The following is an 11,023-nucleotide window of genomic DNA, read 5'->3' as shown; positions in this document are numbered from 1 at the left end:
ACGACCCGTGGTCAGTTACCTTACCAGTTGCTGTTTCTACAGAGCTCCGGGCACGGGGCGTGTTGGGTTGGGCACGGCCCCGTGCTTCACATGCTGGGAAGTTTTAAAAAGTTGTCGGAAGGCACTATTTACGTGCATGGGGTGCGGTTTTGACGTCCCTTTGACAGTTTTCATCTTTTCTTGTTTGTTAAGCCATTATATAAGATCTAAACACCACACAATAACTTAAACCATCATATATTCAAGTACGAGATACAAAGGTCCTAAAAATTAAAAATTACAAAAGTCCTAGAATTAGATAGATGCAAGAAATTTAAACCATAATGAAGTTATACCCTAGATGTTTACGTGTTAAAAAAAGCCTGAAAATGATTTTCCGGTGAATAAGGGCTCTTTGAACTTCAACCGGAGGGTGTACCCCTCAAAAGTCATTGAGCATTTCCTCGATCTCCCGAGGGAGGAAGAGGAAAGGCTCATTAATGTGCTAAAAGTGGTCTAATTAAATTAACTAAATTAAACCCTAAACTGGACTCTCTAAGTTTCAAATTTATAAACTAAGACTCTCTAAAACCTAGACCACACAACCGACAAGTGTACCGGTCAATGCAGTATAGCCTAAGTAAGTCCGAGTATCGAACCCCTGAGACTCTCTAATTATGTTTACTAACTTCTATCTAGACTTAGACTGACACGAACTTAATTAATTGTTTACTTGATTGGGGGGGGGGGGTGTAACACCCCGTGTTTTCGAATGTCAAAGTCAAAGTCAAAGTCCACGTCAACTTTGACTTCTTTGACTGTTAATGGTCTTTCTTGCTTTTTTTGTATTATGTGGAGTAAGTGTTGTCTAAATAAAATGATCGAATGTTTAATCAATGCGACCGATTTACGACTGTGAATAGTAGGAAGTAACAATGCGATAAAGTTAATCAATCAATAATCAAGTTAATCGACTGATCAATCGAACTCGAGACTTGTACTGTGCGAAACTGGTGTGGTAATACTTACTTGTGTGTGTGTGCCTTATGTATTACTTGTGCGTGTTTACTTTATGTTTTGTGTGGTATTCAATCGAATCAATCGAAAACTCGAATCCAAACTCGAAAAGCAATCAAACTCAATCGAAAACAACATCGAAACGTGACTTACAGATGATTGTATGTTAGATATAGTAGTTGGGACTGAAAGTAATTTGACTAGGAACTCTATCGTACTCGTATCATCGTCCATCGAAATCGAAATATCGAAAATCGTCGCGAAACACTCGAAAAGGGGTTCCTGATCGTACAGGAATCACTGATCGAACAGGCTAGCCGATCGAACATGCTGTTCGATCGAGCAGCCCAGCCGATCGGAGATCCTGGCCGATCGGCTACCACTTTCCTCTTTTGGAGCCTATAAATAGCCCTGTCATTGTCACTCTTTCTACTTTTGGAAAGCTCTGACCAAACCAGCCTTATTCTTCACCTTTTCTCAGATTTCTCTCAACTTCGGTAAGTTTTCACTCTAATTCTTGTATGTTTTTGATCATTACATGATTCTACACCTTTCTATCTTTCAAAACTTGATTTCTAACCATGAAATCACCAAGATCTAAGTGTTCTTGGGTGATGTCATCATGGTGTTCTTAAAGAACATCATACTTTGGCCTCATTCAACCGTGAATAGCTTAGATCTGACCGATTTCCACATAAACAAACTAGGATTTGTAAGAATCTTAACATTTTCATGGAAGGATTTCCAACTTTCTTCAAACTCTTTTACACTCAAAACCTTAAAACCGATAGAAACGGAGCTCGAACCAACTAGCTAATCATTCTAACAGTCAAGAGGCTCAAGATTCGGATTCTATCTACGAGGTTCACCGATTTCGGGTTAAACATCAAACTACCGTTCCGAACAGTTCATCGGCCGGACTTGGGTGATTCCTGTCCGAACCGGTGAAGCAAGTAAGAACCCACATTCTACGGTTTAACTCGCTGTCAAAATACCTTAAAATCATATCAAAACAACCAAAACAGCCAAGTGTTAGACGAAAGGCCGACCAGGTCAGAAATGCTGGCCGAACGGCTAGGCTGTTCGAACGAACAGCCCAGCCGATCGAACATACCAGCCGATCGGCCGGGCCAGCCGATCGGCTAGCACATGGTCCCACACTTTTCAAACTTCATGAAGTATGCTATTGACGAGGTGATGTTCGATCGAATATGCTAATCGATTGGTAAACATTACTCTTCGGGTCATGAGATACTATGCTTCAACACTTAATCGATTTTGCAACTCGTTCGTAGTATGGAGTGCCAGCCGATCGAACAGGCTGTTCGATCGAGTGACATCCTGCTGAGAACTACTGCTGAAGTTCCTAACCGATTGGTTAAGCCGGCCGATCGAACAGACCGTTCGATCGATCGACCTGAAAGGTAAGAACACTTCAGTGTTCTCAAATACTACAACGAAAACTTCAAAAGTTCAAACCATCATACACAAACACATCAGAGGAAGAAACAATCCACTCGGATGGTCCAGCCGATCGGACATACTATCCGATCGAACAGGCTGTTCAAACGGACATACCAGCCGATCGAACAGCCCGTTCGATCGAACCTGCTGTTCGATCGACCAGGCTATTCGATCCATTCACACTTGTTTACATTTCCGCGTTACTCATTGTTGTGCTATCGAACTATTCAGGCTAACCTTAGTCTCAGCGCTCCCTTCAATCCATAATCAATCACTGTGAGTATACTCGAATCCCTTTTTGCTTTAGCACTTTTGGGTGTTACATACGTTACTTATCAAAATCACAATCGAACACACTACTCAAACTATTTGAACGCTAACCGATTGCATGTATTACGTGACTAAATGTATGCTTGTTGTTATGTTTACACGTGGAATGCTGTCTACCTGCCTTAGCAACGTAGTAATATAGTTTGGACTCAGCACCCGTTCACACGGGGGTTGTTAAGGACAATTACTTGCATGGATTACGGTGGTAATCATGTATTGCGAACTGTCTCGGACAGTCAACCCGCAGTCGTTGGTATCGATAGGTCCATGTCGATAATTAACATGCATCATTTCCCTCTGTGTACATGCTGGTTATGCGTAAACTATTCGAACTCTATATGATATTATTAAACTTGTAAGCCCACCTTTACATTTTATGTATTGACTTTATTTTAACGTATGTGACAGGTGTTTAGGATATTTGCTTGCTAGGGAAGTGAAGCTAGAATAAAGCTATAGAGGCCCCCAACAAATAGCTGTCTGTCAGGAACAAGCAACTAGGGCATAGTTGTCTGTAGATCTTGTCAGGCTGGGTCTCTAGGAGCATTTGAACAATATTTATGTTTTGTATTAATTTAAATCTGAGTTGTCGGAACAGAACTACTTGTTTGGATGTTATCTGTAATAATGTATTTGTTTATTCGGGATACGGTATGGGACGTATCTTTAACTAGATTATATAGATAGTTGTTATGGAAACTTCTGAACAATCTGTTTCGCTCAGTGCCATGCCCCGATGATTCCGCCATCGGTTGGGGTGTGACAGGGGGTTTACTAAAAATCGTAAAATTGCAATTAAAATTAAACTAAATTAACTGGATTAATTAGACACGAATTTGGATGAAGTTCTAACTCAGTGGTGATGAAGACTACCTAGGCTAGAATCCTATTTAACTAGGAATGGATTTCTATTCGAAATTAAAGTGGTATGGAACCGGGATCTTTGTATGCTAAACCCTAAGAAATCCCTACTAAGACCTCCCGACCCTTCTTAGAAGATACTTGTGAGACTCTACAGAGCTGTTTTGACTACCGGTTGGTTAGATTTCCTCTCAATCCTCTGACTTCTTTAAAAGTGCCTTAATATGACGATCTACCTCTTAGCGCGAAAGTCTAAGGCAACTATGGATTTTAACTTAGTTTAATAGAAACGAATAAGATTAGGGAACTATGACCGATTTCTCTCAAAACCTAATCCTAGCTATATATCAAACCGAGACCTATTAATAACCTCGAGCCTCTCAGCGACAAGATTAGGAGAATATCAAGTTCTAATTATATTTTAATTATCGTTTCTAAGGTTATTGGCCAATTCACCCAACAATTACTCAAACCCATGAAGATTAGATAATTAACACAAATCAATTCTACGAAAGACATTCATCAAGATGCATGGGAAACAATTAAATAATCAATAATCAAAACAAGATACGCATATACACCAAATTAATGATTCCAAAGTTCTTTACTTTTTAAGAAAAATCCATACACAAAATAATAAACGAATAAAAATCCAAACTTTGTCAAATATTCATCTTAACCTAGGTAGTTTGAGGTTTTTAGCCGACAATCATAACGAATAAAGTCATGAAAGTCATCTTCAAATCAGAATTCATCAAGCAATAACTAAAAAACAAACGAAACAAGAGAAAGATGGGAAGATGAAACCCGAATTCTTCACTTCCGAATGCTCCCAAGCTCCTACCCGATGATTCCTAGCCTTCAAGCACCTCAAAACCAAGCTTCACACCTCTGATTTGCTTCCAAGAACTCTAAAATTCGTAATCTAGGCGGTTGTGATCGATAGATATGAATATATAATCTTCAAACCCATAGCCATTGCGAATTTGGAAGTCGGCAACGACATTAACGGTCTCGCAGCCCGCGAGGTAGATAAGGACATCATTCGCGGCCAGCAACTCGCTGATATCCAAAAAATTCATTTAAACTCTCTCGCCCCCCGCGAGAGAAACGTTGAAGTGGTTCGTGGCCCGCCAGGAAGCTCCAGATGCAGTTTTTTCGTCGTTTCAGCTCCCAAACTTCCGTTCCTCGATCCGACACTAAATCTTGTCAAATTTTAACTCGTTTTACATCACTTTTCAGCATCTTTTCTCTAACATGACCTGCTAAACATGAATATATCAAAAGTATATACAATCTAAACAAAACGACACTAAAACTAACTAAAAACGCATAAACCGAACAAGAATAAAAGATGTATTTTACAATACATCAAATATCCCCACACTTATCATTTTTTCATCCTTAAAAATGAATTATGCAAAACGGAATCATAGACTGAATAATTATTCGGGACAAAAGCTTAAATTACTTACTAAAATCGAAACTTGTGTTAGCCGCGATTGCAAGTATTTGTGTCCATTTAAACCCAAACCCGGTTCCAAGCCCTTATCATGCAATTTAGGTTCAAGTGCGGTCAATCTACCTAAGGTCTCACGCCAAGAATCGTCGGTCCACCTAGTCCCTCCTCAAGCTTATAGGACAAAAGGAACGAATCAATGACCCAATTCCTAACTGTTTTATACCAAAATCTAGAGAATTTAACATCAAACTTTTCACCTCTTTTTTATTCTTTTGAGCTTTTAGAATATGCATACCTTATCCCAGAGGCATTCCCAATCAGAGTCACCATCCCCGAGAGAGATTACAATAGGCATCAGTAATTTTTGCATTTTATTTAACAATTCCAGAGGCATTCTCAATCAGAGTCACCATCCCCAAGAGAGATTACGTAGGCCTTGTCATTTTTTTCAGTCTAGCTCTTTTTATTATTTTTTTCTTTTTATTTGATAAAAAAATTTGAAAATTTCGGCTTATAACGGCATCGCTTATACTATTATTGGCGGTTTCAATTTCCCCATTTTCCCTAGATGAGAACCCACTAGTAGACCGATAATTAAGGTGTATTAAGATCAAAGGAACCTAGAACCGAATCGGGCCTACCCGCACATCCCAAACTAAACACAAGCTCGACTATATTATCTCATATTATTATTATTTGAACCCGAACAAAAACCCGACTTTTCTATCATTTTCCATCTTTATAGTTTGCAAACTTCTTCTTTCAAAAGACATTTTCTAATTTTTTAATTTTTTTTAGATTTTTGAATTATTTATTTATTTTTTTAATTTTTTTTTTTTTGTATTTTTCGACTTTTTTATGACTTAAACTAACTAAACTAACGACTAAAACCCTAGTGTACCATCCCCACACTTAAAATTTTGCATTGTCCCTAATGCAAGGATGAAAACACGACTCTAACTACCTAAAAAAACAATGAAATAACGACGAAAAATAAAAACTATACATAGTATGTAGTGGAACGACTTAGCTGAATATATGTGAGACTGTCAATGTGCCAGTCGTTTCCACATACGCCATCCACCCCGAACACGCTCAGCATACTGTTCCTAAACTCGGACATGCGAACGGAAGCGACAACATATACCAATACCTATCAACAATCATAACCAAACAAACCAAACATGATATATATATAGGATAGGAGTTGGCCAGAAAGTCCAAATTTCCTAAAAAGTGTAAAAAGTCATAAAACACCATAATGTAACCATAAAATACACAAAAAACCCACAAATAATATGATGAAGATTACTAAAACATCATATATGTGGGTTTTGTGTTGTGTTTTAGATGTTAAGGCTCTGATTGTGGAATGACAAATATTATTGTGTTTTATGTTGTTTAGTATTGTGTGTTTTACATTCATAGTTCTACGATGGTGTGTTTGAAGTTTTTATGGACTATTAGAGTTTGAATATGGTGTTTTAGTAATATTTATTCTATTATTTGTGAGTTTTAGGTGTCTTTTATGCCTGAAATTATTGTGTTTTATGACTTTTTACACTTTTTAGGAAAAACACACTTTCCGTAGGATCCCCACTATATATATATATATATATATATATATATATATATATATATATATATATATATATATATATATATATATATATATATATATATATATATATATATATATATATATATATATATATATATATATATATATACAAATATATATAATCATAATAAGCATCAGTTCAACATCCACAAATCAACCCGACCCAACCAACCTGATCACAAGTATTTAAAGTATAAATACAGACCAGAATATAGAATATGAGGATTAAAAACAGCATAAAAGATAAAACAAAAGATATATCAATCAGCTCTGATGCATCCTCGGTATCCCCACACTAATCCTCGTCAGATCCCGGCTCTATATCACTAGGCCCAGCCTGCTGCTGTGGCTGCCAAGACGGTGGTGGCTGCAAATAAAGACTCTCCATGATAACCCTCATACCATACTCTAATCTGCTCTGACCCTGCCTCATCTGACCGAACTGCTCATCCACGTACCTGTGTAGGCTCTCCACCCTATCATATAATGACTCCAACGTCAACGGGTCGGGGCCAGGCTCCATGAGTAGATACTAGCGACCTGGCAGATCATGTCTAGTAAGAGGCACCTAATATCGAAATGGTATGGCAGCCTGCATAGCGGCAGGTGCATCAGAACCTATCGGTGGCTGCACTTGAGGACCCTGCCTCATCGCGGCCCAAACAGGCGGCTGATCGTAAGTAACGTTCCCTACAGACAGGAGACTCTTCAATCCCATCAATTCTGAAACTGGATCACACTCATCCTCTCTGCCAGATAAGTCGTAAAAACCCCCAAGCTCTCCGCTAACCAAGTAACATAAGGTCCACAATACATTCGGGCATTCGGCCCTCCTCTCCAAGGCCTCGTCATCGACCAAGCAAATATACTCGCCAAGTTGGCTGGCCATCCCTTGACCATACACATCAGACAGAACAAACTATGCTCAGAACAAACTATGCTGATTCACCTTGTTGTCCCCCTCATGCTTGCATATCAGTGTCGCCGCAAGGATCTTATGTATAAAATGGTAGACCGGATCAGTAATATCAGACGCCACCATGTTATTTGAATATGGAGTCGTGGCAATCGTGCCCCAAAACCACACCAAATCCTCTTTCATCACACAATGATCATGCCTTTTCTTCACTACACCCCTCAACAAAGTCACAAACCCAGGCGCCTGCGCCTCCTCCTCTGTATAAAACCTTGTCGCCACTGCGAACTGAAGTATAGTCATATAGTGCACTGTCCTACTCAACGAGAAAGAAACTACATATTTTTCATCAAAACCACGCACATGTCTATACTCAAATGTCGAATGGAACTCTAACACAAGCTCCCTGTATTGCAGAGCGTCACAATCTAGCACCAACCAAAACTTCTCTCCCAACAACTGCTCTATCCTCTCCTGTTGGCCCAGACGCCCCACCAAAACCCCAATCTATCCTACGATACTGTAACAGTCGCACCGTAATAAGCCCCTGTAAGTTCGCATATTCTTTCGTCCCAACGACAAACTGTAATAACGGGCTATCCTGTATCAGAATGCTCTGCCCGTGTGGAATCCCCGGTTCACTAAACCGAATCTCCCGTAAATCAGATTCGGGTGGTGGCTGCTGTGCCTCAGAAGTGCCCCTAGATCGAGTACTCGTGCGTCTTTTCCTACCCGCACCGGAAGATGAGGATTCACCTGACATCCTGTAAAAATATATCAATAAAGCACAAAAACAAAGAAGATCGTTAGTAATCACAACTATTTTTGTATTTTTGGGATTTTTAATTTTTTTGTATTTTTTTGGAATTTTCTGATTATTTTATGATTTTTAAATTTTTTTTCATAAAATATAAAATATATACGAAAAACCCGGCTGTATAGCATTTCATTCGCCACCGAAATTTATAAACGACGTGACTTTAGCGACGTTTGCAAAACAATGTTTAGAATGAACCGAACCTTGCCCGAATGGAGATTGAGTACGGGCGAGTGGTTAGTACTTTCAAGTAAGCAAAACGAAGCACAAATACACTAATATGACACGAACAAAGACTCAAAAGACACAAAGACACTAAACTAAACACGAACTAGACTCGAGCTAATCCTAGACTCAGTATACAAACTTAAAAATCCTACCTCCTCCCGACACTTTAATTGCCCTCAATTAAACCCAAGTGCCGAGATAAACCGACGTTCAAAACTTTATTGTGGAAGCACTGGAAAGCGGGTCACAAAGTGGTGCAAAATCACATTTTTAGAGCAAAAATTAGAAACCCGTTATCCCCACACTTGGTTTTTAACTACGCCCAAACCAAATAATCCGCAACATCAAGTCAACGACACCCGAACAGCCCCTCATACCCTTTCTACAGCCTAACGACCAAAATATTAAGTCCGACTTTACTAATGAAAAGGCTTTAGACATCACAAATGTGGTTCAGCTCTAAAAAGCTTATTCCTCTATGCATACGGATGCAAGTTGAACTCAATTCAGGTTTCAAAAATCTATTTTTTTGTAAACAATAACCACCTGACCCCCACACTAACTTCTATCCGACGTAACATAACACAACCGACCCAAAAACAACTCTTAAAGAGATTGCCTGTAAACACCAACCCATCCTCCTGCAACCTGCTAACAAGCACATAACAACCAAACCGAATCACCCGCAACCTGCTAACATCCATAAACAACCTAACACAGATAGGGACTGACCCGACACAAAAGTACGAAACATTGACTACTAAGAAACTGAACTAAGACTCATATACAAGAAGAGAGTTGCAGAAAAGATACCTTACAGTCGACTTAACAGAAATCTACGAGAAAAGAAATCGGCAAACACTTCAGCCCACTTCACTCTTGGCGAAATAATGGTGACTGACTGATGATATGGTCGAGTTGTGGATGAAAATGGAAGTAGATGATGATGTAAAATGAGGTATGGTGGTTTTATGGTGAGATTAGGGGTAATCGGTGGCTCCTGTGGAGTGTCTTTAGGCCGCCGACGAGAGAGAATAGGGAAGGTTAGGTCAGAGTTCGGTCATGTTTGGGGATTTAAAATGGTTTCGTCGTTTTGCAGCGTTCTCGCAGGCCGCGACTAAGTTAGGGAATTGGGTCGCGCCCCGCGACTCGCCATATGGGATCAGATTACTAATTGCTCTGGCGGGCCGCGAAAGGATAGATGTTGTGACTTACGCCTCATGACAGACATCAGTTCACCCACTGTTGCATTCAATCTCCAACATTTTTAGCTTAAAAAATTTTCAAAGATTACCAAACTACCCCCAAACCTTTTCTGAAACTATTCAAACTCGAAAACTTACATGGGTGCCATTTCGTCGTCGATCTCGCCTGCGTCAAGGTGATGAATTCCTGCAAAAACTAGCAAAAACTTACGACACAAAAACACGAAACGCAAACCTACAAAAAAATGAAAACTAACGACTCTAATGACACGACACGATAACTACTAATCTACAAACTCTACACTTGAGTTTTCACTCAAGAACCTAAGCGGTGGTGCGAGGTGGGTCCGCAAGAGGAATTTCTTCCTCTTCGGTGGTTTCGATGGGACCTCCTAAGTAATGTTTTAAGCGATGAATGTTAAGTTTCCACGATCCCCCATCAACTTCATCGAACAACTCCACGGTACGGTATGGGAACACTTCCTTCACGACATACGGTCCGGACCATCTAGACTTCAACTTCCCGGTGATCAACTTCAACCTTGAGTTAAACAAAAGTACCTTATCACCTACTCGAAACTCTTTCAACTTACGTAACTTCCTATCGTGCAATGCCTTCGTATTTTCTTTGATACTCCATGAACGGTCGTATGCGGCATCCCTAAGGGCTTCTAGCTCGTGAATTTGAAAGAATCTTTTGCTAGCGGCCTCGTTGAGATCTAAGTTCACGGTTTTTAGAGCCCAAAGCGCTCGGTACTCCAATTCAACTGGAAGATGGCACGCTTTGCCATACATTATCATAAAAGGAGTAGTACCTAACGGTGTTTTGTAGGCGGTACGAAACGCCTATAATGCATCATCTACCTTCTCCGACCAATCCTTTCGGCTCTTTCCCACCGTCTTTTCCAAAATTCTCTTCACTCCTCTATTCGCGTTCTCGACTTGACCGTTTGTTTGTGGATGATACGCGGTGGACAAACGATGTGTAACTCCATATCACTCTAATGCCTTCTCCATCACAGCTTTGCAAAAATGCGTCCCTCGGTCACTAATAATTGCTTTAGGTATACCGAAACGCGTAAATAACTTCTTCAAGAATCTCACCACCACTCGTGCATCGTTT

General features: G+C 39.8%; 1 protein-coding gene across 1 annotated transcript; it reads right to left on the bottom strand.

Moving 5' to 3' along the window:
* Window positions 1–10,224: 10,224 nt before the first annotated feature.
* Window positions 10,225–10,695, bottom strand: LOC110919190. Its single transcript, XM_022163468.1, has one exon. The coding sequence runs from the start codon at window positions 10,693–10,695 to the stop codon at window positions 10,225–10,227; it is 471 nt and encodes a 156-aa protein (XP_022019160.1).
* Between the last annotated feature and the right edge of the window lie 328 nt (window positions 10,696–11,023).

This window comes from Helianthus annuus, chromosome 16, assembly GCF_002127325.2.
Source record: "Helianthus annuus cultivar XRQ/B chromosome 16, HanXRQr2.0-SUNRISE, whole genome shotgun sequence".
Lineage (NCBI taxonomy): Eukaryota > Viridiplantae > Streptophyta > Magnoliopsida > Asterales > Asteraceae > Helianthus > Helianthus annuus.
Note: the sequence above shows the minus strand (reverse complement) of the source record. Positions and strands in the feature narration are given on the sequence as shown.